This window comes from Polypterus senegalus, chromosome 17 (genome assembly GCF_016835505.1).
Source record: "Polypterus senegalus isolate Bchr_013 chromosome 17, ASM1683550v1, whole genome shotgun sequence".
NCBI lineage: Eukaryota > Metazoa > Chordata > Cladistia > Polypteriformes > Polypteridae > Polypterus > Polypterus senegalus.
The window spans coordinates 84,304,434-84,322,324 of NC_053170.1; the positions used below are offsets into that span (position 1 = coordinate 84,304,434).

Consider the following 17,891-nt stretch of genomic DNA (forward strand, 5'->3'; position numbering starts at 1 on the left):
TAATGCTGAATCTGTGAGGCAGCAACAAAAAACTACTGTGCTGTTATATGGAGTTTCCATGCTCTCCACATTGTATACTATTGGTAGTCAGTATCGCAGTATACCAGGAGTACTAAGAAAGTACCAAAAAACACAGTTTATTAAAATGGTACTATACCAGCACTACGATCATTTTGGTACCGGAAGTAAATTGTAGCATACAGACACCTTATGATTTGTCATATATCAACATGATCGGAACTCTGAGGGGGAACCCTGTGCTTTGACATAATCTGTGTATTTTATTGGGCTACAAGCTAGTGACATGCAATGGACAAACAAACTACTTCTTTCGTACTTGTCTTTGTCTCTGAATGAATGAATTGGTTCATTGACATTAAAGAGCAAATCTTTTCAATGCATGCACAGTCCGTGCTACATTTTATACCAGGGTGACACAGAAAAACGGAAACTTTTGAAAAACCCAATAAAAATAGAAGAAATCCAACAAAAAAAATTTATTGACAGCAATTGAACCACTACAACTTGCCTTTTAAGAGACAGTAATCCAAATTATCAATGTCTGAAAATGACGTCCTGTAGATGGCGTCCTCCTGTACGTATGCATTCTTCCAATCTGCTGTTGAGATTCCCCATTGATCGCTGCAACATCTCAGCTGGGATACCACGAATTTCGTCTTGAATTCTTTGTTTCAATTCATTCAGCGTCCTTGGCCGAGTCGTGCAGACCCGACTCTTAAGGTAGCCCCACAAGAAAAAATCACAAACGGACAAATCTGGTGATCTTAAGGGCTAGGGAACATCACCGAATCTTGAGATGACACGGTTACCGAACAATTCTCGCACAGCTGCCATTGATTGCCTTGCAGTGTGCGATGTCGCACCATCCTGCTGAAACCAGGTTTCGTGAAGTTGTGGAAAATTGTTCAATGCAGGTGCAACAAAAGATTGCAACATCTCGGCATTTCAAAAGTTCCCATTTTTCTGTGTCACCCTGCATAACATTCCACGACAGTCCGGAGCTATTGTCTTAACTTCACTTAAATGGCTGTGGCTGCTGTCTTCAGGAAATAAACTGTTTCAGCAAAACGTTCATGATGACAACTAGCCAATGAGTGACTTGGTAGATGACAACAAGCTCCTCCCATCGATCAGTTCAGTCTGACTGAGTGACAGTGACCATCTCAGTACACTCACTGACTGAATGAACCAGTATGCTCCATCTACTGATCTGGAGAACCACTGCAAGTTTGTTCACAAACTGCAGATAATCGACTCGCAGTACAATATACTGAACTAGTTCACTGAAAGAATCTGTTCATGTACTGAACTGATAAGAGACTCGCAGTACACTGAATCGCAGTTTAGTTCTCTGATGATATATGTATGGGAGACTGCATCAGAAAGGATGAGATATATAAGAAGCAAATAGTGGAAGATCAATCCAAAACTAAAAATAATTTTATGTAGTCATACTTCAACGTTCTCACAGTTTTATCATGATGTGTGCACTATTCTATGGTTCTATTTGTATCATTGTTTTTTTTTCCTAATTACTGATGAAATTTTACTTATTTTCCACAATTCAATAAAAAAGATTGTTGTTTATTATTATTATTATTAGTGAATTACTTATTGTGTTGCTTGCTTTTTAAATTGTTTGGTGGTTAAAGTTGTTACACTGTTATGATACTATTCTAGATTTTAAACTAGCATATAGCTGTTTTTGAAGTGAACAAATCAGTGATTCAAAGATTTGATTCATTTTGGTGAACTGAATGAAATAAATCAAATCTCTAAAAAGAATCGCTTTGCACATCACTACTAGAAACACCAAAGGAGACAAGTCCCGTGTCTTACCCAGTTTTTGAAACAATGATTTTATATTAGTATGTTGGAAACTTTAAAGGGGACATTTGTTGTTTTGACATGAAGAGTGCAGCAGAGCAAGGTGTCACTCTTGTGCGCAGCAGGGCAAGAAGGTGCACGTGTGTGCAGGCTGGGAGGAACAAAGCAGCTGAGAACCAGGTTTGGGGTTAGATTTTTTTTGCTTTGGTACCATTTTGGTACAGGTACTGAGGTGTGAAAGATGGTATGAATCCAACGCTTCCATATAGTTACTTTTTCTCTTGGAACTCTTACCGCATCCCCATAGAAGTGCATGTTAGGTTAAGTGGCAATTGTACACTGGGTCTGGGTGAGTGTAGTTGGTTGCAATGTTAGGCTCTGTTATATCCTGATGCCCACCAATGCTTTGCTGTTGCTTTTCACCTATTTTTTTCAAGACATGTTCTGGCACCTTAAGAAGCTGAATGGGATTAGTGTGAATGTACTGTATACCCATAAACCTGGCAAGGACTGGTAGGAAGAGAGGACATGAAAGAAATTATTTTGAAAATTAATTACATTTCGTATATTCAATAAATCATTTCTATTGTGAGTAGTACTGAATCACTAGAAAGACAGAAATGAGACTCCAGTCCAAACCAAAGATAAAACGGATCCCAGAAATATTCATTCTCTCTCTCTCTATATATATATACTATACTGTATATATATATATATATATCTATATCTATCTATCTATATCTATATCTATATCTATATCTATATCTATATCTATATCTATATCTATATCTATATATATATATATATACTGCTCAAAAGTATTAAAGGAACAATTTTTAATCAGAGTATAGCATCAAGTCAATGAAACTTATGGGATATTAATCTGGTCAGTTAGGTAGCAGAGGGGGTTGTTAATCAGTTTCAGCTGCTGTGGTGTTAATGAAATTAACAACAGATGCACTAGAGGGGCAACAATGAGATGACCCCCAAAACAGGAATGGTTTAACAGGTGGAGGCCACTGACATTTTCCCTCCTCATCTTTTCTGACTGTTTCTTCACTAGTTTTGCATTTGGCTACAGTCAGTGTCACTACTGGTAGCATGAGGCGATACCTGGACCCTACAGAGGTTGCACAGGTAGTCCAACTTCTCCAGGATGGCACATCAATACGTGTCATTGCCAGAAGGTTTGCTGTGTCTCCCTGCACAGTCTCAAGGGCATGGAGGAGATTCTAGGAGACAAGCAGTTACTCTAGGAGAGCTGGAGAGGGCCATAGAAGGTCCATAACCCATCAGCAGGACCAGTATCTGCTCCTTTGGGCAAGGAGGAACAGGATGAGCACTGCCAGAGCCCTACAAAATGACCTCCAGCAGGCCACTGGTGTGAATGTCTCTGACCAAACAACCAGAAAGACTTCATGAGGGTGACCCAAGGGCCCCATGTCTCTAATGGGCCCTGAGCTCACTGCCCAGCAGCATGCAGCTCGATTGGCATTCGCCATAGAATACCAGAATTGGCAGATGCACCACTGGTGCCCTGTACTTTTTACAGATGAGAGCAGGTTCACCCTGAGCACGTGACAGAAGTGAAAGGGTCTGGAGAAGCCATGGAGAACATTATGCTGCCTGTAACATCATTCAGCATGAGCAGTTTGGTGGTGGGTTAATGATTGTCTGGGGAGGCATATCCATGGAGGGTCACACAGACCGCTACAGGCTTGACAAAGGCACCTTGGCTGCCATTAGGTATCAGGATGAATTTCTTGGACCCATTGTCAGACCCTATGCTGGTACAGTGGCTCCTGGTGCACGACAATTCCTGGCCTCATGTGGTGAGAGTATGCAGGCAGTTCCTGGAGGATGAAGGAATTGATACCATTGACTGGCCACCACACTTTCCTGACCTAAATCCAATAGAACACCTCTGGGACATTATGTTTTGGTGCATCCAATGCCACCAGGTTGCACCTCAGACTGTCCAGGAGCTCAGTGATGCCCTGGTCCAGATCTGGGAGGAGATCCCCCACAACACCATCTGTCATCTCATTAGAAGCATGCACCGATGTTGTCAGGCATGTACACAAGAACACAGGGGCCATACAAAGTGCTGCGTACAATTTTGAGTTGCTGCAATTAAATTTTGGCAAAATGGACTAGCCTGCCACATAATTTTTTCACTGTGATTTTTGGGGAGTCTTTGTATTCAGCCCTCTGTAGGTTGATCATTTTCATTTCCATCAAACGATGTGGCGTCCTTTCGTTCCTAACACATTACCCAGTCTATATCAGTATAGATATCCAGGAGGATTTCTTTTTCCCATTGAGATCTGATGTGTTTTCAAAGTTTTCCTTTAATTTTTTTGAGCAGTTTATATATATATATATATATATATATATATATACTGTATATATATAAAATCCTAAACCTAAAAGTGCATCAATTTTGTGCAACAATTTTATGTGATGTTTTTATTTCACTTTTTTGTCACACTTTAAATTAAGCTTATTGTAAAACCTACATATATATGTTTGGTATCATTCTTTTCAGAATTTATCGAACTTTAATGTGATTTTGTTCGATTTTCAGATTCTTACTCCATTTTTAAATTCTAAACTAAAAAATATCAAAAACTCGCATCCCGCGAGATGAGACTTTGTGCCAAGCGATTTAACCACGCCCGGGGCCGGAAATACAAGAGTGGGACAGCTCCAGTACAGGCTTTTAAATGTTTAAAGCGCCGCACGAGATGCAGATCATCCGACACGGCAGCAGCAGTTATGCAGCAGCTGATCGAGCAAAGAGGAGGTGAAAAAAAAAACTATTTGTTTTCCATTGTATCACCGTCGAAGAGGGGGTTTTGGAGGAGCAACCGCATCTCCTTGGGGTGCATTCAGCCCTCCTCTTCACAACGCGAGCGGCAGAGACATGAAGTGGCTGGCGTAAGCGCAGGCCGGGGTTGGCAAGCAAAGCGAGCAGGGGGTAAACCCCCTAATATTAATGAATAATACATTACATCAGTTAAATTATTTTTCCATAAGAGTAGTATGGTAAATAATATTAGTCTCGACTGATTTTAAAAAGGAATCTGGTTATGGTATTGGGACAGTTTACCTGTTTTTATACTGTCTACGACAATTCAAACATGCAATGCAAAAAAAAAGAGGTAGCCGCAGTGAAAACAACATGAGAAGAAACTCATTTCTAGACTTGGTTTTCATACAATCAAACAAAAATTTTTTTAGTGGCCTCAGTTGATGCTGTGACAACAAGAGTATAAGACAGGGCATTGTGTTGTCCAAAAAAAGAAAAAATGGGAAATGATTACTGGGGTTTTATACAGTAGGGCAGCCTGCAAGAGCATGCTTTGCTCTTCAGATCCTATGTAAACAGATAACTGCCTTCCTGATCAATATCCTAAAGAATATTGAAAACACTACAGCTGTAAAACAAAGAAGAAACTGACAAATCAGAACACGGTAAAGAAAAAGGAGTTGAGCAAAAACATTTAACATTTTCTCAAAAAACTAGGAATAAACAACTAAAAAATAGGAAATAAAATTTGCAAAAAGACACATGGATAGTATCTATAACTTTAAAAAAAGTTTTAGAAAGGCCAACAGTTTATCTTAATCCTTGTCTTTTATTTGGAACGTGGCAAATGCAACATCTACACCATTGCATACACGCTGAATACAAGCATGCTCAATACATCTTTAGCCACATATCATAATGGTTCAGTCATTATGTAAAAATGGATGACAATAAAATAATGGTAGTTATTTAAAGTTAGTATGTAATATAAATACAAGTCAATATAATGCAGAAAGCACATTTAACTGACTAGGAAACCTGAAAGTGCCATAGCATCCAATTTAGAACATGGTCTCATAGGTAGTTTATATTTCACACATTCATGTATTAGCTTATTGCCCTTACCTTTGCTTCTTCATGGTAGACAAAAATATTTCTTGTGTGTTCATCTTTTAAAAATGTGAGCTGTAGACCATGATTGTGTCCAATCTTTTCAGGCTGAAATAATGCATTTAGATCTTTGACAAAGATCACTGCTTTGGGTCCTTTGGACTGTGAAAAATGAAAAGAGAGTAAGGTTCACTCTCTGTATGTATTTCTGCATTTCTTAGGAAATACTGGAGTACATTAGGCAAACATCCATCCATCCATTATCCAACCCGCTGTACAGTATCCTAACTACAGGGTCACGGGGATTTGCTGGAGCCAATCAAAGCCAACACAGGGGGCGCAAGGCAGGAACAAACCCCGGGCAGGACGCCAGCCCACCACAGGGCACACCCACACACCAAGCACACACTAGGGACAATTTAGGATCGCCAATGCACCTAACCTGCATGTCTTTGGACTGTGGGAGGAAACTGGAGTACCCAGAGGAAACCCAAGCAGACACGGGGAGAACATGCAAACTCCATGCAGGGAGGACCCGGGAAGTGAACATGGGTCTCCTAACTGCGAGGCAGCTGCGCTACCCACTGCACCACCATGCCGCCCCTCCTTAGCCAAACATCTATCTTTAATTTTTTTTTTAATCATAAAGTAATGTTTCTGTAGGGTGTGATTATTAGAAAGCAAACAGAAAATGAACAGCAAAACTTGTATTACTTAAGAATCGATTTAAAAACTAATAAAACTCAACTACAATGGAGTACTCAATTAAAGATGAGAAAAAACATTGCTGTTTACAAGAGGAGTCACTGATATTAACTGTTTTCACAAGCAACATAACTTCACAAATGACATATTTGTAGATGTGCTATTCATACATTTGAGTGGCTACTGCTTTATTTAACAATAATAAACTGTATGTAGATAGATAGATAGATAGATAGATAGATAGATAGATAGATAGATAGATAGATAGATAGATAGATAGATAGATAGATACTTTATTAATCCCAAGGGGAAATTCTGTATGTGTAATTTCTTTACAAAATTAATCTGGACCAAAAATAGCCAAGCGATTTCATAAAGTAAACTTTCGTTCAACAAGGAATTTTAGTGGAGGTGGGACCATAAAAAATTATTTTATCTTTCATATCAATTGAGATTCTTTATTTTAATTACAATTTATTAAATAAGAGAATTAGTATCTAATAATTGAAAATGGCTCAGACTGTATAGTGTTCCAGAGACTGTCAGAGGACACCATGTCTTGATATTTTTGTAACATTATTGGATATACCCTCACACAATTGGTGATCATGAAGTGAGAAGTCGTAGACCAGAGTGAATTAGGGCAAAGGGTCCGTTACAAGAGATAATGAAGAAGGATATTACATGAGGAAATGAATAAGGTACCCTGCTGGTTAGTTAAGGACCAAACTGCTGTAAAGCAAGGCCAAAAACTGTAAGAAGGTGTTACCATGCTTTTTGTTTGTTATTTTGTGTTTCTACCTGTATTCATTCTAATTAATCTTTTTAGACTTCATTTATTATACACTTTTGCAGACAAACAGAAGTTCCTTTACAATATTGTTTCCTTCATTTTCTAAACCCATTTTTCCTTTTACCCAGCAGATGCTGAACCAAATAGGATCTAAATTCTGAACCAGTTTATTGCAGGGCACACTCTTACACACAATCATTCAATCAGTAATCAGTTTTAAAGCTGCTAATTAACCTTATACGCAAATCTTTAATTCTGAAGAAGTATACCTCTATATTTTTAGTAATTAAAATTAACTGAATACAGAATTGTTTAATTTATGCATGGAACATGTAATATTGATGCTGATGATAACTTCAAAATAAGTTCTTCAATAAGAACATGAGTGCACAGATTAAAGTTTAATTTAGATTAAATTTCCCAACAAATATGAATATTTTTTACACTGGGACTATAGATCAAAAAAACTACCTGATAGTATAGTTGAAGTAATGATGTGGGAACCTTTAGATATTAACTCGCCATTGTCAGATGAGCAGGAGTTAAAATATGCTAACAAATATAAATATTTAATCTCCCAGGAATACTCCTTTCCTGACCAAGACCTTTCACTTACGTAGATGGATAAGAGTGTGAATGTCTACACATATACAAAAAGCAGATGGCTGTCTTTTCAGACTTTTCAAGTCAGTGGTTACTGTACAATTTGCACATGAGTGTTTCTATGTGGGAGGCACATATTGTGTCAAAATCAAAGTGGACTTGGCTGATTGACGTGGATGTGATACCCTGCCACCTCCGAGGTGTGAATGAGGCACGTGTCTGTCTCATTAGGTTTTCATATCATATTCTTTACAGTTATTTCTTAGAGTTTTGAAAACCAGAGATCCTTACCTCCTCCTTGTTGTAATACTTCAAAGTATAATCATCCATTGAAAGAATAAACTTCCGTCTTAAAAACTGGCTGTTTTCTTTCCCTCTTTTCCAAAGGAATCCCTGATGTGAACCTAGATAGTTAAAAAAGAGTTTGTATTTAAAAGATAGATAAATACAGTGGTGTGAAAAACTATTTGCCCCCTTCCTGATTTCTTATTCTTTTGCATTCTTTTGATCATCAAACACATTTAACCATTAGTCAAATATAACACAAGTAAACACAAAATGCAGTTTTTAAATTATGGTTTTTATTATTTAGGGAGAAAAAAAAATCCAAACCTACATGGCCCTGTGTGAAAAAGTAATTGCCCCCTGAACCTAATAACTGGTTGGGCCACCCTTAGCAGCAATAACTGCAATCAAGCGTTTGCGATAACTTGCAATGAGTCTTTTACAGCGCTCTGGAGGAATTTTGGCCCACTCATCTTTGCAGAATTGTTGTAATTCAGCTTTATTTGAGGGTTTTCCAGCATGAACCGCCTTTTTAAGGTCATGCCATAGCATCTCAATTGGATTCAGGTCAGGACTTTGACTAGGCCACTCCAAAGTCTTCATTTTGTTTTTCTTCAGCCATTCAGAGGTGGATTTGCTGGTGTGTTTTGGGTCATTGTCCTGTTGCAGCACCCAAGATCGCTTCAGCTTGAGTTGACGAACAGATGGCCAGACATTCTCCTTTAGGATTTTTTGGTAGACAGTAGAATTCATGGTTCCATCTATAACAGCAAGCCTTCCAGGTCCTGAAGCAGCAAAACAAGCCCAGACCATCACACTACCACCACCATATTTTACTGTTGGTATGATGTTCTTTTTCTGAAATGCTGTGTTCCTTTTACGCCAGATGTAACGGGACATTTGCCTTCCAAAAAGTTCAACTTTTGTCTCATCAGTCCACAAGGTATTTTCCCAAAAGTCTTGGCAATCATTGAGATGTTTCTTAGCAAAATTGAGACGAGCCCTAATGTTCTTTTTGCTTAACAGTGGTTTGCGTCTTGGAAATCTGCCATGCAGACAGTTTTTGCCCAGTCTCTTTCTTATGGTGGAGTCGTGAACACTGACCTTAATTGAGGCAAGCGAGGCCTGCAGTTCTTTAGATGTTGTCCTGGGGTCTTTTGTGACCTCTTGGATGAGTCATCTCTGCGCTCTTGGGGTAATTTTGGTCGGCAGGCCACTCCTGAGAAGGTTCACCACTGTTCCATGTTTTTGCCATTTGTGGATAATGGCTCTCACTGTGGTTCGCTGGAGTCCCAAAGCTTTAGAAATGGCTTTATAACCTTTACCAGACTGATAGATCTCAATTACTTCTGTTCTCATTTGTTCCTGAATTTCTTTGGATCTTGGCATGATGTCTAGCTTTTGAGGTGCTTTTGGTCTACTTCTCTGTGTCAGGCAGCTCCTATTGAAGTGATTTCTTGATTGAAACAGGTGTGGCAGTAATCAGGCCTGGGGGTGGCTACGGAAATTGAACTCAGGTGTGATACACCACAGTTAGGTTATTTTTTAACAAGGCGGCAATTACTTTTTCACACAGGGCCATGTAGGTTTGGATTTTTTCTCCCTAAATAATAAAAACCATCATTTAAAAACTGCATTTTGTGTTTACTTGTGTTATATTTGACTAATGGTTAAATGTGTTTGATGATCAGAAACATTTTGTGTGACAAACATGCAAAAGAATAAGAAATCAGGAAGGGGGCAAATAGTTTTTCACACCACTGTAGATAGATAGATAGATAGATAGATAGATAGATAGATAGATAGATAGATAGATAGATAGATAGATAGATAGACGGATGTCAGACTGTCCAGCTCCGTGCCTACAATAGAGCCTGCTTTCCTCATCAGTTTGTCCAGCTAAACAATGCTACTGAATGGAAATTAAACATTTTTTTGAAAAGTACACATATTCAAGACACAAAGTAAATGTGTCAATGGGCTTTGTTTTAATGTCATTTACATCATTTACCATCTCACTGGAAAGGTTTCAGCTCAGATAATAAGACTAAGATCCGTGTCAGTAGTCCTGATCACATACTGTATCGAAGGAGTGGAGTGTCTCTTTTTATAAAGTTTCTCCCTGCATCATTATGGTTGATTGTGAAAAGAACTTACCATAGTTGCTGATGCTCTGTGGCTGTGACTTGTCTCCAGTAAACTCCCGTCTCTCATATTTGGCTCTTATCCATTGTTCCTTTAAAACCCTATGGATGAAACCGCACAACCCTGTTATGAATATCCCTTATTTTGTAGCTCTAAAACCAACGGTCAGCCATATAACCAGACAATTAAACACATTAATCTAACAGTCACAAGCATAATATTTTGTTCTATCAGACATAATACACTACTATACTGTACTATATGGATTGAAGCTCTGCTATTCGGAGTTATCATTAGTACATCAAAACAAGACATTCCACAAAGTAGATAGATAGATAGATAGATAGATAGATAGATAGATAGATAGATAGATAGATAGATAGATAGATAGATAGATAGATAGATAGATAGATAGATAGATAGATAGATAGATAGATAGATAGATAGATAGATAGATAGATAGATAGATACTTTATTAATCCCAAGGGGAAATTCACATACTCCAGCAGCAGCATACTGATAAAAACAATATTAAATTAAAGAGTAATAAAAATGCAGGTAAAACAGACAATAACTTTGTATAATGTTAACTTGTTACTAGTCAGAAACTCCTCAAAATCAATCAGTTGCTTTCATATGTGAATAATTTCCTAAAGTGGAAATCCATACTGAACAAACAATCCTTGGAACTTACACACAGTCAGAACTCTTTGGTCGGTAGTAGAAGATCGGCACATCTTTCTCATATATGGCTTTTGCTGCATTGTTCCCTATGCATTTCATGTACTGAAGAGGGGAAGGAGAATAAAGCAATGAACACAAAAAATAATGCATATTTCAAATTTGTTTGAAATAAGAAGAAAGCATGAGGGTGCTACTAAAGTGCATTGCTTAATTCTGGCCCGTGTCCCCACCACCAATCCCAACTCCCTCCGACTCCCACTGCCATTACATGGCTTTCCGGGATATCATTGGTTGTTCCTGCTCCCTGAATGCTCAGTAGGAGCAACCCTCAGCCCCTTCATGAGCACCAGCCACATGTTCCATCCCCAGGGCTCACATTCCCATCCACCTGCTTCCTACCTGTCTTGTACCAGCTCTCTCTCACTCCTGTGATTATCTCCATCCTTTAACCTCATACTCACTTTTTGTTTTCTCTTCTTTGTCCTTTTTTTTTGTTCCTCTTCTTGTCCTATGCAGGCGTCTTTTAACTTGCCTGATAGACGCGAATGTGATACCCTGCCACCTCCGAGGTGTGAGTGAGGCACCTGACTGACGTTCGCTTTCACACATGTATGTGCAGTCAGCCAGGCAACCCAACCAACCCCAGAGTGAAGTGCTCTTGCACACACCCATGTCTGATTTAAGACTGCACGCTACTGGGACCTGATTATTTATTTAAAACCAGTCCTACACCATGGACAACTTATCGCATACATGAAAAGTAGATGGTTGTCTTTTCAAACTTTTCAAGTTAGTGGTTACTGTATAATATGCACATGAGTATTTCTATTGGGTAGTTACATAAAGTATGAAATTTAAAGGAAAATAATCCTGGCATACAAAAAATTGGAGATGCGGTCTATCTGCATTGATGCCATTTTGTTTGTGCACAGAAGTGCAGATTTGCATACACACAAAGCATAAATGGGCTTTAGATCGCAAATACGTTCCTATATTATCTCATCCTAATGTATTTTGCCTTGACCTTTTCCCTTCTACTGATGTGTGTACTGTATATTTCACAATGTCAGGATTAGGTAAGAAGTGGAACTTATAAACCAGAAACCAGAAATAAAACAATAGTGATCTCCACTTGTCCTATCACACAAGACCATATTACTTTAAGTAATATTCTCCTTCAACGATTCTTATACGATCTGCCAATACAAACACTCACACATACAGTGGCAGAGTGCAACATATTTTGCAGAAATATAAAGAGTTTGATAAAATCTTTTGATCTTACATTTCAGGAAATAACATTAGTGTTAATTTTGCTTTATAATTTAAGCTTGCACATACTAAAGCATTTAGTTCAAATTTGGTGACATTTGTGTACCACTGAGGAAAAATTCAATGTACATGACCATTCCCTGGTCGGGAAGTTAGTTAACCAAGTACAGAGTTTACATCATAACTAACTATATTCATAGTTCACACATTTTTCTTGACATGCGATCTTCTTGAGCATGATGAGCAAAAGATGTAGCTCTGGTCATACTGGATTTTGGCTGCTCGGTCATAAATAAAAAAAAAGGGTTCCTGTTGCCGGAAGAAAACGTATGGTGCAGATTTTATTTGCTCCAAAGTGTACCTCAACAAGATCATCATCCCAGAAGTCTAGTCGGATGGATTTCACCCTGCTGACTTCCGGCAAATTCCTATGGGTTCCTGAGCAGTTCAGACAAATGAAGATCCCCAGTCTGTATGAGGCCCAATCTGGATCTGAAAAAAAATAGCAATACAAACAGGCAGTGATAATAAAGCACATTCAAAAGACAACACATTCTAGATCTAAAAAGACTGCTTTAAATGTCTTAGGTCAATCCTCATCTTCTAAGTGGCACAGCAAAGATTTGACTCTTTCAGTTTGTACCGCAATAATTGAAAGGCAGTGTACTTCTACATTTATTTGCTTTGTAGATGCTTTTATCAAAAGTGACTTGCAAAAGAGGTAAACATAATTGAATAACATTAGGCTATGGCCAGTTTGTTCAGCTACTGTAGTAGGACAGGTTACAAAAAAATTTGATTGCCACAAATGAAAAAGATATAATAACTAATAAATACACAATCATGGATTACAATCAATAAAGCAATTAAAATTAGCCTAACAACAAATTAACCAACAATATTAAATATCACAGAGCAAAGTTTTATTTTTTTCCTATCAATTAGACTGATATTTGCCGAACAGATGGGTTTTAAATACAAGAGTCTTACTCTTATAAATTTTTACGCTTTCCTCACTTTAAGTTCCCAATAAAAGAAGATTTATTATTTCCAAATCTTATTGAAGAATTTCATCCCTAAGGGTTATCAACAGAAGAAATGAGTACAAGGGCAATCCCAGCACAGAGAAACGATGAAGTCAAAAGAATTAACACAAAAATTGTTGATCGGTTACACAGCAAATTGGTTAAATGTGTTATCAATAGACTATGCTGAAACAGTTGGTGGTGATCGTGCGGAAGATGAAAACATCAGCTTACAATATGCCAAAGAATATCTACAACCGTTAACACCGTCCAGTCTTCCACCGGCCGAATTACTGTTGAAAGAAGGACGTATCTGAGAAAGGTAATGTAGTACATTTCCCGCGGATAACATTCGACACCAAAGGAGATCTTGATATGCCATTCGTATTAAAACGTTTACAGTTTCCCATTAGAATAGCTTGTGCAAAGACAATTAACAAATCACAGAGACAAAAAAAGTCAGTTTATTTATTGGAGAGAAAGAAACAAAATTCACTCACGGGCAGTTATATGTTTCATTGTCACGATGTAAGTCCAAACACAAAATGAAAATTCAATACGATATTGACAAAAATTTAATTCAAAAAATTGTTTTTACTGAAGTTTTACAGCAAAACTGTATGTTTAAAAAGTATTTGTGTGTTAATTTCAAATTCAAACAGAACAGAATTGTATAACGCAACGAATAACTAACGCAACATGAATCATAATTTACTTTCAAATTATTATGTTTTACTATTTTTAAATAAAGTTAATTACTCGCTGTAATGTAAAATAGTTCATTCTATTATGCAAATGTAACAATTCCCAAGAAAACAACAATCTGTTTAAATTGTACGTCCACATCCCCATACGCAAGCAGCTGAACTGCAAAGTGGATAGAGCGTAGCAAGCAGGGGGCAAAGCCCCCTAGTTTATCAACGTATTTTCATCCATATAAAAATACATATGACAAAATCACCTGCACAGCATAGACATCTTAAACTGGGCACCCATTTTATGATTTTGGCATGATTTTTAGCCTAATTTCCAGTTGCCAATAAATTTTCAGAGTTGGTCCAAATTTCAGCCTTCGTTTTACATGCCGTACGAGTATGGTTGTAATGCCTGATTGCACAGTCAGAATTTCGGTCATGTCATAAATTTCACTCACTTGTCTTGTAGTGTGAGCAGTCTCATGAGCCGATTTTTTGATTCCCTTCAAATTTTCCAAACTTCACAGGGCTGCAACCACAATATGTGTGCACCATATGTGTATAGCTGAGTATCCATATGGTAGCATGTTAATCAGGCCAAATGTGCTTGTGCAGATTGAACATACAGTGCATCCGGAAAGTATTCACAGCGCCTCACTTTTTCCACATTTTGTTATTTTACACCCTTATTCCAAAATGGATTAAATTCATTTTTTTCCTTTACAATTCTACACAAAACATTCCATAATGACAATGTGAAAAAGTTTACTTGAGGTTTTTGCAAATTTATTAAAAATAAAAAAAACTGAGAAAGCACATGTACATAAGTATTCACAGTCTTTACCATGAAGCTCACAATTGAGCTCAGGTGCATCCTGTTTCCCCTGATCACCCTTGAGATGTTTCTGCAGCTTAATTGGAGTCCACCTGTGGTAAATTCAGTTGATTGGACATGACTTGGAAAGGCACACACCTGTCTATAGAAGGTCCCACAGTTGACAGTTCATGTCAGAGCACAAACCAAGCATGAAGTCAAAGGAATTGTCTGTAGACCTCCAAGACATCTGGGGAAGGTTACAGAAAAATTTCTGCTGCTTTGAAGGTCCCAATGAGCACAGTGGCCTCCATCATCCATAAGTGGAATGAAGTTCGAAACCACCAGGACTCTTCCTAGAGCTGGCCGGCCATCTAAACTGAGCGATCAGGGGAGAAGGGCGGTGACCAAGAACCCGATGGTCACTCTGTCAGAGCTCCAGAGGTCCTCTGTGGAGAGACGAGAACCTTCCAGAAGGACAACCATCTCTGCAGCAATCCACCAATCAGGCCTGTATGGTAGAGTGGCCAGACGGAAGCCACTCCTTAGTAAAAGGCACATGGCAGCCCGCCTGGAGTTTGCCAAAAGGCACCTGAAGGACTCTCAGACCATGAGAAACAAAATTCTCTGGTCTGATGAGACAAAGATTGAACTCTTTGGTGTGAATGCCAGGCGTCGCGTTTGGAGGAAACCAGGCACCGCTCATCACCAGGCCAATACCATCCCTACAGTGAAGCATGGTGGTGGCAGCATCATGCTGTGAGGATATTTTTCAGCAGCAGGAACTGGGAGACTAGTCAGGATAAAGGGAAAGATGACTGCAGCAATGGACAGAGACATCCTGGATGAAAACCTGCTCCAGAGCACTCTTGACCTCAGACTGGGGTGACGGTTCATCTTTCAGCAGGACAACGACCCTAAGCACACAGCCAAGATATCAAAGGAGTGGCTTCAGGACAACTCTGTGAATGTCCTTGAGTGGCCCAGCCAAAGCCCAGACTTGAATCTGATTGAACATCTCTGGAGAGATCTTAAAATGGCTGTGCACCGACGCTTCCCATCCAACCTGATGGAGCTTGAGAGGTGCTGCAAAGAGGAATGGGCGAAACTGGCCAAGGATAGGTGTGCCAAGTTTGTGGCATCATATTTAAAAAGACTTGAGGCTGTAATTGCTGCCAAAGGTGCATTGACAAAGTACTGAGCAAAGGCTGTGAATACTTATGTACATGGGATTTCTCAGTTTTTTTATTTTTAATAACTTTGCAAAAACCTCAAGTAAACTTTTTTCAAGTTGTCATTATGGGGTGTTGTGTGTAGAATTCTGAGGAAAAAATGAATTTAATCCATTTTGGAATAAGGCTGTAACATAACAAAATGTGGAAAAAGTAATGCGCTGTGAATATTTTCCGGATGCACTGTATATACTACTGGAAAGTCTATCGTGGAGCGTCCATTGATAAAAGTTACACAAATGCAATTTAGATGCATACAGGTAAGCAACACAATAAGCACCAAGGAAAGCAACTCTTCTGTGTCAGCTATGTTGGAATATGCTTTTCTTCCGTGAAAGATAATTAATTATGGAATCAGACATTGTAATAAGCAGAATACAATCAGGGAAGAGGCACATCTTCATGAATCAATAATAGTAATAATTACTAATAATAATTCTTTGCATTTATATAGCACTTTTCTCACTACTCAAAGTACTCAGCAACTGCAGGTTAAGGGCCTTGCTCAAGGGCCCAACAGAGCAGAGTCCCTTTTGGCATTTATGGGATTCGAATCAGCAACCTTCAGATTGCCAGTGCAGATCCCTAGCCTCAAGCCATGAATCTGTGCATATTCAGAAATGTTTGTTTTCATTCACCCGTCTACACTGAAAGTCTCCAGTTCTGTGGTGCATTTTCAAAAGGATTCATTTTCATTAGTTGAAAATTCAAGGGTGGTGTGGACGTAAGGTGAAAATGGAGATAAATGTCTGTTTTTTTTAAGCAAAAACATACTAGTGTGTACAAGATCATCAAGAGCGACATACTCTATAAGTTAACATGACATCAGTTGGCCAGCACTTAAAACTGTCTACATATCTCTGACAATTTGGTTTTGATGTACGTCAGTGACATCATACATGGTGGCCCAAAAGTCTTGCATTTCGTGAGAGACTCCTGTATATTAGTCTCATTTAGGAGTCCCAACTTATTCTTAAAAAAATCTCTGTTTCACCTTTTAGACATAACTTCGTTTTAATTCAAGTAACTTATTCAAATGTTGCCCTGTGCATATTTTTGCAAATAAGATACTTGTCAGCTATAAGTGAATGCTTAATCACTAACAGTGATCAGTTATAGTCAAAAAAGATAAAAGATCTAGCCATTCTGATGTGCTGCATTATGAAGCTCAAACCATAGTTAATGTGCACACTGGTGAGATAGATTACTTTAGCATGCACCCTGCAAAGCAGAAAAACGTACGGTCCAATGAACAATTGAGCTTGAATTGCAAACAGGAAAAAGGGCGTATCATCTCCACTAAAGAAATAACATTATTACATTTTGCTTTTTTAAAACATAGCGCAACTATAAGTAATATATTGTGACCCTCTCTAACTTGCTTAATGTAATTTAGGGTCACAGAGAACCAGAATCTATACTAGCAGATCTGGGTAAAGACAAGAAACAACCCTGGATTGAACACAGGGTCCATTCATGCAAACACCCATATAAGGGGGATTTGACATTGTTATTCAAAATTACAAGCATATCCTCGGGGATATGTGAGGAAAACTCACACCAGGTACAAGATTCAAAGCCAGGATGTGGGATCCATGAGGCAGGAACACTACCCATTGCACCAGTTGTGCTGGCCACAACTGTAAGTGAAACTGCTATTATTATTCATTTGTTAAGCAAACCACTTTGTCCAAGGTGACTTACAAAGCAAAACATAATACATACAACATGAGTGATTAGGAAGTCCAAAGTTTACAAGCAAAAGAGAACAAAACACAAGGTCTCTAGTGCTAATTTTTCCAGGAACAGATAAAAAAAATTACAACTCAAACAAAATCTGTGATGCTTGATTAGAGTGTAGTATAACA

The 17,891-nt window shown here is 38.4% G+C and overlaps 1 protein-coding gene across 1 annotated transcript in view; it reads right to left on the minus strand.

The window, feature by feature from the left end:
• adap2 (ArfGAP with dual PH domains 2) overlaps window positions 1–17,891 on the minus strand; it is a 61,676-nt gene that overhangs the window by 12,292 nt on the left and 31,493 nt on the right. The window contains exons 2-6 of the mRNA XM_039740274.1: window positions 12,619–12,749; window positions 10,996–11,087; window positions 10,314–10,402; window positions 8,163–8,275; window positions 5,786–5,932 (exon numbers count right to left, since the gene is read on the minus strand). Coding sequence (XP_039596208.1) covers window positions 5,786–5,932; window positions 8,163–8,275; window positions 10,314–10,402; window positions 10,996–11,087; window positions 12,619–12,749 — 572 coding nt within the window. The remainder of the gene's footprint in view (window positions 1–5,785; window positions 5,933–8,162; window positions 8,276–10,313; window positions 10,403–10,995; window positions 11,088–12,618; window positions 12,750–17,891) is intronic.